Genomic DNA, 18,173 nt, shown 5'->3' on the forward strand with positions numbered 1-18,173 from the left:
GCCATGACTACAGCAAAGCCTGATAACAGAGGCGGTTAACAACTTAACCCAGGGTGATGTGGTTGATTCCAGTCGTTACTATTCCTGGACTTCGGGTCATATTCTCCCCTCCCTCCCACCCTCAAAGAAAATTTCTAAGTACGGTGATTTTTTAAACAAAAATTTATTTAAGAATTATGAACAAAAACATAATAAGCATAAATAAAACAAACATGAAATTACCAAGAACCCCAACACTATATTTACACTATGTACATTCTTACTGTTATTTTAAACATGGTCTTTTCCAGTGTGAACAGCAATTTATGCTTTATTTATTTTTGCTTGTCAAAAAACAAAGGACTTTCTTCTGTTTTATCAATAAATCTTTTGTTATTTTATCTAGGCTCTTCGTTTGGGAAAGAAAATCTGGAAAGTATGCTAATCATAATTGTATAATAATTGAAAGTCAGCTATATTGTCATTCGCATGCATTGCTCTGTTGGAAATAATGGAAACTTGAACTCCATCTTTGGATGATTTATTTAGTCAACAATGGCTCTTTATCACCATTTTTATTAAGAGGGTTTATTAATGTCTAGTTTTAAAATAAGGCAATTTAGAATTCTGATAACTTTTTTTGCTCCTACTTACTTATTCATTAGGGAAATCATTCACCTAATGACATAAGCAAAATGCCTTTTTCTTCTCCTGTCAAAATGCTTTTTATTTCTCCCATCCACCTGGCTCTGGGATGTTAGTAGTCACAGTGAATCAGCAGAAAGGAAAGACCAGGTCCCTTAAAAGAGGGAAAAACCCCATACTTTATTGTGCCCAAAGACAATTCAACTCCTTAGGTTTATAAGAATGTTTCTACTGAATTAGCATTATAGCACCTATTTTGCTACCATTAAGTGATCAAAAATGGATAAATGGTTGTTTCCAATTACCCAGAAACCTATATGACTTGAAGGATTAGTAAGATTTATTTTTTCAGTCACTAGTCTGAACAAAATAAAGGTAGGTCAGGAACTCATGGTAGTGAACTGTTTCATTTATTAATTGGACATAAGTAAAAAATACTACCGTGTTTCTCCGAAAAGAAGACCTAGCCGGACAATCAGCTCTAATGCGTCTTTTGGAGCAAAAATTAATATAAGACTCCGTCTTGTTTTACTATAATACGGGGTCTTATAATACAATATAATATCCGGTCTTATATAAGATCTTATATAATTTTTTATATGTCTTATATTAATTTTTGCTCCAAAAGACGCATTAGAGCTGATTGTACAGCTAGGTCTTATTTTCGGGGAAACACGGTAATGGAGGCTTCCAAAGGAATAGATTGGGATACCCCCACTGTTGCCAATTTCCTGGATGTCAGCTGTCTAAATTAAATTTAGTAAGATTTTAGAAAAATGCTCAATGGAACCTTGACAATATGGTTCCTATTAGACAACTGCTGACCAAATGATAATTTGATCTTCAATGACTTTGATTTGGAATCTTAAGTGTCCTTGAAACTTATAATGAGTTCCTAATGAGAAAGGCTTCACTCTTGGTCTTAATGTCTAAATATATTGACACTTCAGGTTATGACTGCTGCTAAAATCAACGTATCAAGGTCTAGAATATTCATGGAAGTAGGCAGAAAAGGTAATAATAATAACAAATCCTACATGTAATCAACATTCAAGCCCAAATTGGGGATGTGCAGGATACTCAGAAAGCTCCTCAGCTGTTTTGAGCAAGTTTTCCTTCTTCAGTTGTAATCTGAAGTATCTTATTCAGCAAATTCTTGTTGTAGTAAAGGCTTATATATCAGAGTAGAAAATCCCTCAATTTCAATGTCTCTCAAAAAATTGATTATCTTATCTTTGCATTCTTTTGCTTGACATGTAAGCAATATGCTATTACTTTCTCTAAGCCTATTGGCAGGCTTTTAATTCACTTGACCATAATCCTAACCTGGGTGTAGGATTCTGAGAATATAAATAGGCTCGAGTAGTTCCAGTGGAACTTTACTAATTATTAAGGTACCTCATAACCTCTTGAGGTTGGCCTGATGGAGAGACATCACGTCCCTCTTTAATGCCACTATGAGAGAGAGAACAGTAGGCTGGAAGAGCCACAGGGTAGAGCTGGGGAATTAATTATGTTCGGATCTATCTGCAAGGAAGCAGGTGGCGGAGGGGCTAATGTGCAATCTGCTTGTGCTCTACATTTTGGTCCTCTTAAAATAAATAAGAATGTAAAAGTTTTAGGGTTTTCTCTGTCCCAGAATAAATTTGGTTATAGATTAGTGACTATCTAGAAGGTAGGATAACATGTATTTTGTTCACATTTCTGTTCAGTTTTTCTTTCACCATGAACATATGGAAAATTTAGTGGATTTTTAAACTTTTAAGGTTGACTACCAAGACTGAAGAGGGCTTTTTGGTATCCATGCTTTTCTTATCAAATATGCATTAGAACAGACGAGTAAATGTCAACAGTCTCTTGTGTTGTCGACACACTCAAACCAGTGGCTTATACAACATCTTTGTCTTAACTCTGAACTATGCATGTAAATAGACCTACTATTGACAAAAAAAAGCATTTTGATATTTTAATTTTTCTAAACTAAATACACTAGCCTTTTTGCTTTGTTTGGCCTTCTGACCATTTTATAGCTCTAAGCACGTGCTATTTTCTCCCAGTAGACTCAAAAGTTCTAACAAGTTCTCAAAGGGCAAATCTCATTATTCCTGCTGGAAGCAAACTAAGTAAAAACTAAGTTTCAGAAAACATGGTTTCTGAGAAATTCTCAAATATCATCAAGGAGAATAAATGGTTAACTTAAAAGGAAAAACAGAGCTACAGCAATGTAACAACCAAATACAATACTGCGGTAAGGGCAGAAAATACATCTAAGGTTTCACCCTTGGTATTCAGCTTTTTAAAAGCAAAAAGGTCATGTATATCAATTTGCAGTATACTAAAATTGTGTTCAAAGTTTATTTCAAGTCACAGAAAGTATACAAACTCAGACAACAGAATGAACTGGTTTCGTTCTGAGAGAAGGTGATGGGAGGCCTCCACCAGGCACCAATTTGAGTCATTCAAGGGTTAGGATGTAGAAGTCATCTTTTTGTAACATTTCAACAAGTTGTGGAATTAACTTCCAGACTAGTTGCCAGGTATTTTTGAAAACCTGTAAGGAAAAGTTGGGAGAAAGCCATTAGTAGTGGAGACAAAGTTCTCTTCCCCAAACCTCAGGGGAAAAAAATTAAAGGCGCGGGAGGAAGGCTATGCATAAGAGCCAAACACCAGGGGCAGATTCCCAAAGTATCTGCCTCCTGCCTCCCCAAAGTAATCATCCTTTACAGCAAGGTTTCTCAACCTCAGCACTACAGACATTTGGCACCAGATAACTCTTTGTTATGGGGGGATGCCCTGTGCATTATAGGATGTTTAGTAGCATCTCTGGTCTCTACCTACTGAATGCCAGCATAGTCCCTAAAGCTGTGACAACCAAAAACGTCTCCAGACATTTCCAAATGTCATATAGCGGGCAAAACTGCTTCTGGCTGAGAACTGGTGATCTAATGGTAAAGGCATGTAAACCTGTCAGTGACAGCAGAGATGGATTAAGACTAGCGAGGTATAGGATGGATGGAGAGCCAACATTTTGACTACAGTATGCACAGATACCAGTAAATACATGTTAAAACCTTGCCTGTGTAAAACTGCATAGAACTGCACGCACACAATACACACACACACACACACACACATTAATGTATTTTTTTAAATGGTGAAAACTGAGTAAGGTCTGTAGTCTTGTTAGCAGTAATGTACCAATGTCAATTTATTGGTTTTCCACTACAATCCAAAAAGGTATCGTACAACAGCTTCTCAAGATGTTATCATTGGGGGAAGGGTACAAGAGGCTCTTGGTACTATTTTCCCAACTACCTGTGAATTTACAATTATTTCAAAATAAAAGATAAAATAAAAAACCTTATCCTGTGGTTTATGTGCAAGTCTCTGATATGAGATATAAGCAAGAATACATGATGAAAGAATTTACCTCCACTACCCCAAAACAATCATTTCCTCACATTGTAGAGAATACCTTCTCTGGCATAAATAAATTAGAAAAAGTAAAAGAGGAAGTGTTTGTTTTTCATCTGTTCCTCTGAATATAATAAGTAGTCTATACTCTTACTGAAGAACACAGAACGCCTATTTGGTATTTGGACTAAAAAGTTAAAGTGCTGGTCATACCGACAGTCTAGCTAGCCATTCATCCACCACAGATATGATGCTTATTTCAGGTCTGGATGCTTCAAAGACATTACAAATACGGATTAAATACAATGTATTTGGTTAAGACTGCTAATTAGTGTAAATGAGTTCACTATTACATGATAATATATGGATGGAAATTATAATACGAATGGGGTGAAAAGGAGAAATTCAAAATATGATGTTCCAACTGACACTGGGACAATGTGACTTGTAAAGTGTTCTTAGGAAACAGAATTGTTTATGAAATACAGATGTTGGGGGGAAATTTTTTAAAAGAAACACCAATGCATGTAATCTAGTTAGGTCACATGATCATGATCCTTTTTACCTGGCCGATGAGCAGGAAAGACAAGGGCAGCAGCGTACAGCAACCTGTAAAATGTATCGGAACTGACGGTGACGGCGGACACTCACGATCTTAATTATGCGCCACAGTACTTCAACCTCCAAACATTCAATATAAAACAAATACTGGGAACTAAAACATTAATACACTTTACTGAAATGCTTTGTATTTTTTTCCATTTATATGGGACAGTTTGGAATAAAATAACTGATTATCTGGAAGAATATACACGAAACTATATTTAAGAAGTTATGTCTGGGGACCAAGATTGAGGATACAGTGCTTTTTACCCTGAACTTTTTACTTGCTTGTTTTTGATTAATTTTGTTAAGCTGATTGTATGTTACTTTTGCCACTAGGAAGGAGAAGTTAAAAAAGATGACAACTAATGCAACAAATGCCCTGTAGCCTTCCACTATCCTGATAGGGCTGAGCAACTAAGAGTGAAAAGTCTAGCCAAGGAGTAAAGGCCTCAGAGCCTTGAGATCAGGACAGTTTTGTTGGCGGAGGTTGAAAGTACATACTCCAAATACACATGGAGCTTGTTTCACTCAAGTGAGGTGGGTCTGCTCACCTTTCAAGGTGCTCCAGTGGATTTCTGTATCTGTTCCTTTAAGATCAGGATACTCTGCCTCTGCTCAGGAGGCAGCATGGCGATCTGGTCTGCAGTCAGTTGAAGGACCTGCATGATCAAAGCAGCCTGTGCAGAGAAAAATAAAGGAAGTTTTCATGACAGCAGCTAAAAAAACACCAGCTTCTGTCCAAAAAGGACGGATATTTCACACATAGAAAACAGCCCCCCGCCACCAAATGAACCCAAACCACACAAAAAAAACAAAAGCAGCTGGTGAGAAAAGCCACACTAAAAAGCACAGGGACAATAATACCCAAGATTAGAAGACTCAAAACAGACACCTTCAAGAACCCAAAGCTCTTGCAGACTAAAGTGGTATCTGTGGGCCCTGGGAAGTCTTCCATTTTTAATCCTGCTTTGCAAATCTCTCCTTTTTACAAGTTTCAGCCTTTCCATCAGACATAAGCTCCCCAAAATGGTCAAACATAGAAACAAAAAGATATTCGTGGGGAATCTGCTTCTGTTTTCAGGGATAAAATAGAAAAGGGAAGGAAGGGATTTGGATTTTCAGGTAAACTGGGCCTGCACAAAAAAACTGCTATTGGCAGATAAACTTGAAATGTAAGATAAGCTGCCATTTACATACATCCATTTAAGGATTTTAGGACCGGCCCACAAATTTTCAGGTAACAAGAACATCAAGAGTTCGAAGAGTAAATGTCATTTCCAAAGGGACTCCGAAAACCCAGGACTTGCACACGGTAACTAAAAAGAGGAAGACAGCATATGGAGGCAGTCAGCACTGCTTACCTTCTCATGGTCTTGTGGGGTGACCTGGTTCTGGCCAGGACTAAAGCCACCAGGCTGGCCTCCACCCTGGATGCTTGCTCCTTGCATCCCTGTACCCTGCATGACTGGGACCTATGTGCACAAAGAGAGATGAGGAGAGATGTCGGAACTTGTCATCTAGGTAACCAGAATCCAGTAACAGCAATGTGAAAAACAGGATCTGATATGGATGTAAGAGAAGCAAATTAATGACTATGAAGATCAGTTCCCACTGCTAGCAACGGCAGAAGGCAGGGTGTAGGCAGAGGCCAACGAGCAAGTTAGACACGTCTGCTTACCACAGCTCCAGCATCATCACCAAATACCACAGCACAACAGGATACCATCAAATCAAGTACAATTCAGCCACGTGAGCACAGAGAAAACTGACAGCATCCAGGAAACTAGTGCTCAGTGGAAACCGACAGTCTAAAGATAATGTCTGCTGGTCCATGGGGAAGCTCCATTCACAGGAACACCGCCTACCTCTGGTTCAATTAGACACAGGTGGTTCATCTCAAAGGGCCCATCCCACAAGTAAGGCAGAAATGATAAAACCAGCAGAGGCAGAAAAGAGATGGGAAGGCCTCTGGAGAGAAGACTGCCATTAGCCAAACATTTGCTTTTTGTAATTTCCAGCGAATACACAGCAGATGCTTTCTGCTAAAGACAGACCAAGAAATATGACTGACCTGAACTAAAAGAACAAAGTGCAGTTATATCATACCTATTGGTATTTAAGATCTTCAGTGAGTTCAACCTTTGGGAAGACTACCAGAACCCAAGAAAAGGCCTCAAAGCACTGAGAATAACTGTTAAAAGGTCCCTGTGCTGGAGTTATGTTCACACTGAGGCATTCACCCAGAGCTTAGGTATTCTTATTAAACACAAACTGTTAATAAACGTGTTACCTGCTTCCCCAGCATATTAGAAGCAACGAAGCATAAAAGAAATGTCGACAGGTTCCGATCAAAATGGCAGCGTGAGGTGAGCCTCTGTAAAGCTCCCCTGGAATTTACAACTAATCAAACAAACAATAAATACAAAAGGACTCCCTGCACAGCAGACAGGCAAGACGAACAGGTCCACTACTGAATTCACCTACAGGTGGGTGAATCGCGCAAGCCAGGGAGGAAGGGAAGGGAGAAGTGCGGGGACGGAGCCGCGCGGGCGCAGGACGCAGACCTAGCTCAGTGCTCGGAGCCCGCTGCTCCCGGAACTACTGCAGCTGCGGGAGAGGGAAGGACTCGGACTGCTAGGGCTCCGCTTACGGCCCACAGGGCTGAGGGGGCAGCATATAACACGGCTGAACCCAACGCTCACGGTGGGGACCTCGGAGAAAAGACTGAGGGAAGAAGGCTGAAAACGGTGGTTTAAGCCCTCACTGCCTTAGGCACTGAGACTAGCCGCCCCCTCCCTACCCTCCCAGAGCTCGCCCCGCCCCCATCTGCCCGGTGCTAGCAGCGGAACAGTAGCAGTGTCAGATCAAAGAACAGCATATTTGCTGTTCTGAGAACTGTGGACTGCAGACACAGATTCGCAGCCCAACTAGTTCTGGCAAAGGGGAGGGAGCTGTGGAAGCAGGACCGGCTGTGGTGGTGGTCGGTGCCATTGCTCTGGGCCACCTCTCACAACTCACCCCACCCCTGGCCTCACCTATCTGGGCGGATCCCTGCAGGAGTAAACAGAACTGTTGAAACGAACCGGCTCTGAATCTGGTGCAGAAAGAGCTTTGGAACTTCAAAAGCTCTCCTCATCCCCACAGGGACGTGGTGCCCTATGACCCAGGAGAACTGTTAACAGAGGAGAGGAGAAACCCGTTTCCAGGGAATCCCCCCATTATGTGAGAAGCTGGAATAGTGCAGTGGAAACATAGCACTACTGTGTGAGATAGAAAAAAAAAAAAGGCTGCAGTCGTAGAGAAAATAAAACATTCTACCAACAAGTACTGGAAAACAAAAGAAAGACCTCTTCCTATTAACCTGTTGCAGAAGCCACTCCTGTAGATGTCTAGGAAGAGAAATAATAAATCAGTAATTGCCATGAATAACCAAGGAAACAAGACAGCTCAGAAAGAAAGTGAAAAATCTCCAGAAAAGGAACTTAAACATATGGAAATATGTGACTTAAATGACAGAGAATTCAAGATTGCAGTTCTGAAAAAACTCAATGAGATGCAAGAAAACACAAAAAGGCAATTTAATGAACTCAGAAATGCAATCAAAGAACAACATGAGCATTTCATGAAAGAGATTGAAATTTTAAAAACGAAACAAAAGGAAATTCTGGAGATTAAGAATTCAATAGAAGAAATTAAGAACGAAATAACCAGCTTAGGTAGTACAGTTGACCAGATGGAGGGAAGAATCAGTGACATCGAAGATAGAAACCTGGAAATGACACAGATGGAAGAAGAAAGAGACTTGAGATGTACAAGAAATGAAAGAACTCTACAATAACTTTCTGACTCCACCAGAAAGAGCAATATAAGAATAATGGCCATACCAGAAGGAGAAGAAAGAGAGAAGGCAAAAGAGAATACATTCAAACAAATTGTTGGGAACTTCCCAAACTTGTGGACAGAACTGGATCCTCGAATCCAAGAAGCAAACAGGACACCTAATTACCTGAACCCCAACAGGCCTTCTCCAAGGCACATCGTATTGAAGCTGTCTAAAATCAACCACAAAGAAAGAAACCTCAAGGCAGCCAGGGAAAAGAAGACAGTAACCTACAAAGGAAAGCCCATTAGATAATAATCTGATTTTTCAGCAGAAACTCTACAAGCCAGGAGAGAATGGAACCAAATATTCAAACTATTGAAAGAGAGAAATTATGAGCCAAGAATAATATATCCAGCAAAAATATCCTTTAGATATGAAGGAGGAATAAAGACCTTTCCAGACATACAGAAGCTGAGGGAATTTTCTGATACACGACCTGCACTACAAGAAATACTAAAAGAGGCTATTCGACCACCATCAACAGGGACAATTTGTGGCAACATAAAAAGGGGGAGAGTAAAGGCCTGAACCAGAATATGGGAATGGAGAAAGTAAGCATGCTGAAGAGAATGGAGTACTCTAAATATCAAACTTTCTTTTACATAAACTTAAGGGTAACCACTCAAAAAAAATCCAGAACTGAAATATATACTGTAATAAAAGAAGAAACAAAGGGAAACATCATAGAATAACACAACAAAGAAACAACAGACAACAACAAATACTGTGAAGGACTATATGCCACCAAATTCAATAATCTAGAAGAAATGGACAAGTTCTTAGAAAAATATAGCCTTCCAAACCTGAACAGTGAGGAACTGCAAAATCTAAACAGACCGATCACCAGTAACGAAATTGAATCAGTCATCCAAAACCTTCCCAAAAGCAAAAGTCTGGGACCAGATGGTTTTACTAGTGAATTCTACCAAACCTTCAAAGAAGATCTAATACCAATCCTGCTCAAACTCTTCCAAAAAATTGAAAAAGGGACAGTGCACCTTAACTCATTTTATGAGGCCAACATTACCCTGATAGCAAAACCTGGTAAGGACAACACAAAAAGAGAAAAATACTGACCAATATCTCTGATGAATACGGATACAAAAATCCTAAACAAAATTCTAGCAAATCGAATACAACAATGCATTAAAAAGATTATTCATCACGACCAAGTGGGGTTCATCTCCGGGGCATAAGGATGGTACAACATCCGCAAATCCATCAATGTGATACGTCACATAAACAAAATAAAGGACAAAAATCATATGATTATATCAATTGATGCAGAAAAAGCATTTGAAAAGATACAACATCCATTTATGATTAAAACACTTAATAAAATAGGTATAGAAGGAAAATACCTTAACATAATAAAGGCCATATATGACAAGCCCTGAGCTAATCTCACAATTAATGGTGAAAAACTGAAGCCCTTTGCTCTACGTTCAGGAACATGACAAGGTTGTCCCCTATCACCTCTGCTTTTCAACATAGTATTGGAAGTCCTTGCCAGAGCCATCAGGCAAGAGAAAGAAATAAAAGGCATCCAAATTGGGAATGAAGAAGTTAAATTATCACTCTTCGCAGATGACGTGATGCTATATATAGAAAACCTTAAAGACTCCACCAAAAAGCTATTAGAAACAATCAACGAATACAGTAAAGTTGCTGGCTACAAAATCAAAGTACAGAAGTCCATTGCATTCCTATATACTAACAATGAAATCTCAGAAAAAGAAATACAAAAAACCAGTTCCTTTTGCAATTGCAGCAAAAAGATTAAAATACCTAGTAATAAACTTAACCAAGGATGTGAAGGATTTATATGTTGAAAACTATAAGACATTTTTAAAAGAAATTGAAGAAGACACAAAGAAATGGAAAGACATTCTGTGCTCATGGATTGGAAGAATCAACATAGTTAAAATGGCCATATTACCCAAAGCAATATACAGATTTAATGCAATCCCCATCAAACTCCCAATGGCATTTTTTAAAGAAATAGAACAAAAAATCATCAGATTTCTTTGGAACCACAGAAGACCCTGAATAGCCAAAGCATCTTAAGAAAAAAGAACAATACTGGAGGTATCACACTCCCTGACTTCAGCTTGTACTACAGGGCTACAATAATCAAAACAGCATGGTACTGGCAGAAAAACAGGCACATAGACCAATGGAATAGAATTGAGAACCCAGAAATAAAACCACATAAATATGGACAGATAATTTTTGACAAAGAAGCTAAAAACATACAATGGAGAAAAGACAGCCTCTTCAATAAATGGTGCTGGGAGAATTGGATAGCCACGTGTAAAAGAATGAAACTGGACTGCTATCTGTCACCATGTACCAAACTTAATGCAAAATGGATCAAAGACTTAAGCATAAGACCTGACACAATAAACTGCATAGAAGAAAACATAGGTACCAAACTTATGGAACTTGGGTTCAAACAGCATTTTATGAATTTGACTCCAAAGGCAATGGAAGTAAAAGCTAAAATAAACAAATGGGACTATATGAAACTTAAAAGGTTCTACACAGCAAAAGAAACCATGAACAAAATAAAGAGGCAACCAAGTGAATGGGAAAAGATTTTTGCAAACAGTGCCTCCGATAAGGGGCTAATATCCAAACTATTTAAGGAACTCATGAAACTCAACAACAAAAAAACAAACAACGCAATTGAAAAATGGGCAGAGGACCTGAAGAGACATTTCTCCAAAGAGGACATAGAAATGGCAAATAAACATATGAAAAAATGCTCCACATCGCTAATCATCAGAAAAATGCAAATAAAAACCACAATGAGGTATCACCTCACCCCAGTCAGAATGGCTTTCATCAATAAGACAAATAGTAACAAGCGTTGGAGAGGCTGTGGAGAAAAAGGAACCCTCATCCACTGTTGGTGGGAATGCAGACTGGTGCAGCTGTTATGGAAGGCAGTGTGGAGGTTCCTCAAAAAATTACGAATAGAATTACCATATGACCCAGCAATCCCTCTCCTGTGTATCTACCCAAAAAATCTGAAAACATTTATCCATAAAGACACGTGTGCTCCAGTGTTCATTGCAGCTTTGTTTACGGTGGCCAAGACATGGAAACAACCAAAATGTCCTTTGATAGATGAATGGATAAAGAAGTTGTGGTGTATATACACAACGGAATACTTTTTGGTTGTAAGAAAAGATGATATAGGAACATTTGTGACAACATGGATGGATCTTGCGAGTATAATGCTAAGTGAAATAAGTCAGACAGAAAAAGCAGAGAACCATATGATTTCACAGGGATGTGGTATATAAACCAAAAACAACAACAAGACAAATAAATGAGAAACAAAAACTCATAGACATAGACAATAGTTTAGTGGTTACTAGATGGTAAGGGGGGCGGTGGGGGGAGGGAGATGAGGGTAAGGGGGATCAAATATTTGGTGATGGAAGGAGAACTGATTCTGGGTGGTGAATACACAATGCGATTTATAGATGATGTAATACAGAATTGTACCTGAAATCTATGTAATTTTACTAACAAATGTCACCCCAACAAATTAAAAAAAAGAAAACTGCAGATAATTATCTCCTATAACCTTAGATGCAAAAATCCTCTACAAAATATTAACAAATTGAATCCAGCAATGTATGAAAAGAATTTAAAAACCATGATCAAGTGATCAAGAAGATATGCATCGAGTGTATCCATACCATGCAATAATAAGAAACAAACTGTTGACACACTCAATGACTTTGATGTACCTCAAAGGAATTAAACTAAGTGAAAAAAAAAACAGTTTCAAAAGGTTAAAAAAAAATGTCGACAGACCGTTAGAAGCAGATACCATGACAGAAATGGGAGGAGCCAGGTGACAGCCTGATGGTGAAGGAACCAGAAACCAAACAGGAGATAACTGTGTTTTCTATTTCTATCATACATATACAATAATGGGTACATGTAATGATGGCCTTGAGTAATCAAAAGGATTAGAATCATTTTGTATATGCTGTTTAAGAAGGGAAGGAAGCATAATACACCTTCTAAATTATTTTTCATTCAAGTAGTTTAAAAACTTGGTAGAATATTCCTGTTACCTGAAACATTCACATACATGTATTGCTCATTTCCCAAAGACACAAGAGATGATACATGATGAGTACAGCTTTGTACAGATTGCTAGAATATTATCACTTTCTGTTCTTTATTAATACTGAATCCAGAGACTGGTCTGAACTTTCAAAATCTGTTACGGATCTGAAACATCTCTGAGAAGAACCTTTTGAAACTTCACTCAATACTAATTTGAAGTACTACAATGTGATCTGACCATCCACTAATTGCCATTTAAAGTTTCCAGGAGCACCTGTTCTAGGCAGATAAGTAATAATATGGGTGATCATACATCTAGGTTTGCCCAAGACAGTCCCAGTTTATGCTTTTGTCCCAGAGTAATTACCAATAGCACTCTCACTCTCAAACATGTCCCTGTTTGAATATGTTATGTAATCGCTCTACTAATAAGCCTTTTACCGACCAATTTCCAACTTAGGTGTATTGGAGTTAATTTTAAAATCTGATTTAAAATTATTAAGGATATACTGTTAAGTAAAAAACCAAGGTTCAGAACAGTGAGAGGAGGGAAATATAAGAGTATATGTATATTCATATTTGAAAAAATAAGAATATATATTCTTATTTGCTAGAAGGATACATTAAAAAATCTAGTAACAATTACCTATAGGAGACAGGGATCACAGGGAAGATTGGTACAGGGGAGAAAGTAAGATTCTTATTGTGTATCTATTATATATGAGTGAATGTATTTTATATATTTATTTATAAGCTAACACTGATTTAAACAATTTTTAAAAGGTTTGAAGATAATTTTTTTAAAATTTTTTTCTACCTCAGATCTAATTAGCTGTATAGAATCTACTAATGAAAACTATATAAATCTGATATCACATAGTAATGAGTTCAAGCACTAGCAGAGATAAAGGAGCAAGACATTATCCAGAAGTGGTTTTCCAACCATTCTTTTCAACATCTTTTTCCACAGAATTATCAACAGATTTATATAAGCATATCATGTAGTTATTTCTTGTTTGCCTGTCCAACTAGAACGCAAGCCTAATAGGACAGGGACTTCGTTTTGTTCACACTGCTACATCCTAGTACATATAGCTCTGTCTGGTACATAGTAGGTGATCAATAAATATTTGTCAAATGACTGAATGCAAAAAAACTATTTATATGAGGCTACTGACCATAGAGGGCACAATAAACATCAACGTCTATGAACACATTTTTTTTTAAAGCACAACTTGAAAAACAACAGAAAAGATTTCTTCTACACATACCAGAAACAATATGCTCAGATTTCATATTAAAGAGGGGGTGACACACCTGTACACATATATAGCATGCAGATAACAGTACAATTGAAAAAACAGTGGATCCTATTCCTTGCTCTGCCACTTTTCAGTTGTGTGAATTTAGATTTAAGTCAATTGAATTCTTGGGTCTCAGTTTCCAAACTTACAAAATGAAAGAACTGGAAGATTGACATGTTCCATTTTAGCTCTCACATACTCTTCTCTCTCTCTCTCTCTCTCTCTCTCTCTCTCTCTCTCTCTCTCTCTCTTCCCCTCTGTCTCTCTCTCTCTCTCTCTCTCACATACACACACACACACACACACACACACACACACATTCACACACGGGGAGGAAGGCACAGAAGCATATGGAAGAGGAAAGAGAAGTACATACAGGAAGGAGACAGACACATACAGGAAAAAGGAAGGTGGAGGGGGTCGAGGGAGGTGAAGGTTCTAGCATATAAAAACTCAGGGAAGAAACGTATACACCACCTCCCCACAACCAATTGGGGGTGAAGAGGGAGGTGGTGACAACGCAAAAATAATCAGAGACTACCATATACTCATAGATGGAGAGAGGTAAACAAAGAGAAAGTAGAGATAAAAATTCAGTCCCATGGGTTTTAAGGTTAGCATTAGTAAATTGCCTTTCATACTCCACTGTTCACTGAGGCTATACAATCAAAGTAAATTAAAATAGGTTTATACAAACCTAAGATTATCCAAACGACCACTAAGTGCTCTTCACATGCTCTAATGCAAGTGGCTCTTAGTGTTGTACATTAGAATTGTTTGTGGGAGGTTTTCAAATGGCCCATGCCAAGATTCTATGGATATACTACCTCCTGAATTTCCAGGGCCTCTTCTCTGAATGGAAGAGCTCCTGAAATAGTGGGACAAGGTTGCTCTTTTGGATTACAATCTTGGTGGTCAGAAAATCACCACCCTAAGGGACAGAGAAACCAAAGGAAGGGAGATTCTAATCTTCCCTTTCTAACAAACCGAGAAATAGCCCAAATCAGAAAGCAGTAATAATCAGGTTCAATAATAAATTCCTCAATAGATCAAGATTTCACATAGAAGCTAGAAGTGTTTCACATACCTGTCGGGACCCCTGAGGGCCAACTGCCCCCATGTTCATTGGACTGGGACCCTGGATTCCACTAGGTATAGGGCCTCTCGGACCAGGGACAGGGCCCCTTGCATCCATGCTTCGTGCCTCCATCCCTCTGACTTCCATCGCACGGGCTTCCATCGCACGGGCCTCCATCGCACGGGCCTCCATCGCACGAGCCTCCATCGCACGGGCCTCCAATCCTCTAGCATCTAATCCTCTTGCCTCCATGGCTCGTGCCTCCATGGCTCGTGCCTCTATGCTTCTAGGATCTCTTCCACCTACAAAGCAAGGTTCAAGAAAACTACTGTGTACCTATTCACCTTTACTGCAAATGGAACCAACAACCCAAGAAAGACAGAAATCTGTTCCTTTAGTCACACCTCCCCCTAACTACGTAAGACTACTTTCTCCTCCCCAATTTCTCAGATTTGCAGATAAACCTTAAAAATACTTACCAACCCTATCACTCCAGCATTCTGTATCCTAGATTAGCGCCTAAGACAGTCAAGTTTATCATCAGCCCGCCATTACCTGTCTGTCTTGTGACGTGGTTTGCCCTTACCTCTGCCATCCAAGGGTGGACCCCTCTGATCCAGCATGGGTCCTCTTGGCTCTGCCATTAGAGGTCTGGGCTCAGCTAATGGTCCTCCCCTCATCTCATGTGGGGGTGGGCCACGGCCGTCATGGCCAGGGACATGGTGCATGGGTGGGCCCTGATGAGGTGGTCCCAGGTAACCTCTACAGATGGAAAAACACGTTATATTTTGAAACAGAACAAAACAACAAGACAAAAGTGTTAGCCAGGAAGATCAGTTAAGTAAAAATCAGATAAAGAAATGATGCAAACATCAGTCTATAAATGCTAAGAGAATAACATCAAACAGGTTGAAGCTATGGAGATGTAAATCAACATATTTTAGAATTTCATATTTGGTCAGGGCACTTATAATTAAGGACGGATTAATGGATATCCATTACATATAATGAATATGCAGTATAGTGCTTCAGGACATAATTACCGTATGGGTTCAAACATAGGCTCCATCACTTATTAGCTGTGTGATCTTGGGCACACTTACATAACTTCTCTATGCCTTGGTTTTTTCATCTATAAAATGGTACTGATATTAGTATCAATCTCACAGGGTTGTTGTGTGGATTTAATGAGATGATCTACGTAAAGTACTCAGAGCAGAGTCAGAGGCACAATCCTCATGAATATCAATTATTATTGTTGTCACGATTAATATGACTATTACCAATAAGCAACATAAGTTTTTCCTGTTCAGGTATGTGTGCTAGATTTTCCAATTTCTGAAGATGGAGTAGCCATCGTTCAAAATGACAGACTCAATTACACAGTTCTGCCCAAGGAGAGGTGCTTAGTTTTGGACAGCAGCCTACAGATACAACTAGTATGGAAAGACTTTGTTCTCAAAGCAAGGGAAAACTGTGATTCCTCTAAGCTTTCCCTTCTAGTCACTGCTTACCTAGGCTCTACTTCTCCAGTTACAGAAAGTAAAGTGCCTCCACGTGGGTCATTGGGAGCGTCTCCTAACAAACCACGAGGAGTTGGGACGTTGGCAGGCAAGGGTCCACGCTGCATAGCTGCTCTGGGGTCTTGCATTGGCACTGACGGGGAAACAAATGGGGATTTACTGTTGTGAAGGACACAGAAGGAAACCAGAAACGACTCTACAGACCATTGACAACATAATTCAGACACGTTAGAGTGGGTGAAACCTCACCACAGCAGACTCCTCTTGCAGCTCAAGAATAGTGTAGGCAGAATCTGTGCCATGTCAGAGGTATGGATGGAATTATACAGAAGAGCAAACTGGGGAGCAACGTGCCCAAGACTAGCACTGCAACCTGAAGAAATTTATGCTCCTGGTTCTCCTTATAATTAATCTTAGTTCAAGGACCAGAGTCACAGAAGACAGGTAGGGTTGTGGCATATGTGAACACTGCCATGGCTCTGCCAGAACCTGCTGTCTCCTTACACTCTGCTATTTCATCCAAGCTTCCTGACACCAGTAGGGAGGGAGTACAGCCTTGGACAGACCCCTGTATCATCCATGTTCTCTGCCCTGTGTGAGATGATCAATCTTAGGCTTGTGGCCCCCAACAGTAAAAAATTAAAAAACAAACACCCAAACCACTACCCTTCTGGGTTCTGACCGTGAAGATGACTGCCAAGCAGCCCTTGTCCTTTCAACGTCCCACCCTGAACACCACAGGCAAAAGGAAACCTGCAGACACAATGGGTACCTTGAACTCGCTCAATTGATGCAGGCCCGGCGGGTCCCACGGGCGAGTGCTGTAGTGTTCCTAGGTGAGCAGTAAGTTCAAAAGGAGAAAGAGCAGACACTTAAAATAGCTTCCACACACATGCAGAAACATACGCGTACAGACACTGGAAATTTATACACGTACGTTAAGAAGCCAAGAGTTCATTAATTTGCCCCAGGCTACAAAATCTTCCTGAACTATACTAGTTTCTTTGGGATCTGAAGTTCTTCTGCTTTGATGAGATTGCTTCCTAAGCTGAAACAGGTGGGCCACTGATTTTATTTGGGCAGGAATAACCAACTATTTTCAATTTTCAGCTCTGCCCCTGATTCCCCCTAAATCTCCTTATGATACCATTAGAAAAAAGAAACAAAATGTTAAAAGGATGGTTCTGAATCTCTAGTTAGGTAAAAAACAGACATATGACATAAGGAAAAATCAAAGAAATTATACTGCATCTGGAAGGCAAAATTTATTCTGGAGAGGCCCATAACAGTTACTATTTTGCCATATTTTAAAGCACAAAAATTTCTGCTATCAAAAAGTATCAAATGGGGAAATGCAGTGAATGGATTTTAGACAAGGAGAGAGAGCATCACTCCTCAAGAAATATTCCACTACTGCGAGTCTTTGATAATAAATAATCACGACAACAGCAAACAAAGATTAATGAGATGACAAGGACACCGATACTAGACAAAGGTGGCACAAGGCAAGAGGAAGTATCTTCTTAAACATATCACTGTCTCCTTTCTCCATTACAAATGTGCAAAAGAAGCAAGGATTCCAGGGGGGAAAAAAGACAAACTAGGCACAAAGGGAAAGATTCTTGCTTCCTCTGCTGGGTACTGAAGGA

The 18,173-nt window shown here is 39.3% G+C and overlaps 1 protein-coding gene across 5 annotated transcripts in view; it reads right to left on the reverse strand.

The window, feature by feature from the left end:
* Positions 1-153: 153 nt before the first annotated feature.
* CSTF2 (cleavage stimulation factor subunit 2) overlaps positions 154-18,173 on the reverse strand; it is a 32,331-nt gene continuing 14,311 nt past the window's right edge. For 2 of the 5 annotated variants that reach the window (XM_081041901.1, XM_081041903.1), the window contains exons 9-15: positions 17,297-17,356; positions 16,516-16,657; positions 15,588-15,763; positions 15,011-15,303; positions 6,006-6,116; positions 5,196-5,321; positions 154-3,175 (exon numbers count right to left, since the gene is read on the reverse strand). In XM_081041901.1, coding sequence (XP_080898027.1) covers positions 5,199-5,321; positions 6,006-6,116; positions 15,011-15,303; positions 15,588-15,763; positions 16,516-16,657; positions 17,297-17,356 — 905 coding nt within the window. In that variant the 3' untranslated portion in view covers positions 154-3,175; positions 5,196-5,198. Of the gene's footprint in view, positions 3,176-4,603; positions 4,648-5,195; positions 5,322-6,005; positions 6,117-15,010; positions 15,304-15,587; positions 15,764-16,515; positions 16,658-17,296; positions 17,357-18,173 lie in introns of all 5 variants that reach the window. The other 3 variants (XM_081041902.1, XM_081041905.1, XM_081041904.1) reach the window with 3 other exon arrangements.

The sequence above is a fragment of the Rhinolophus hipposideros genome, assembly GCF_964194185.1.
Source record: "Rhinolophus hipposideros genome assembly, chromosome: X".
NCBI lineage: Eukaryota > Metazoa > Chordata > Mammalia > Chiroptera > Rhinolophidae > Rhinolophus > Rhinolophus hipposideros.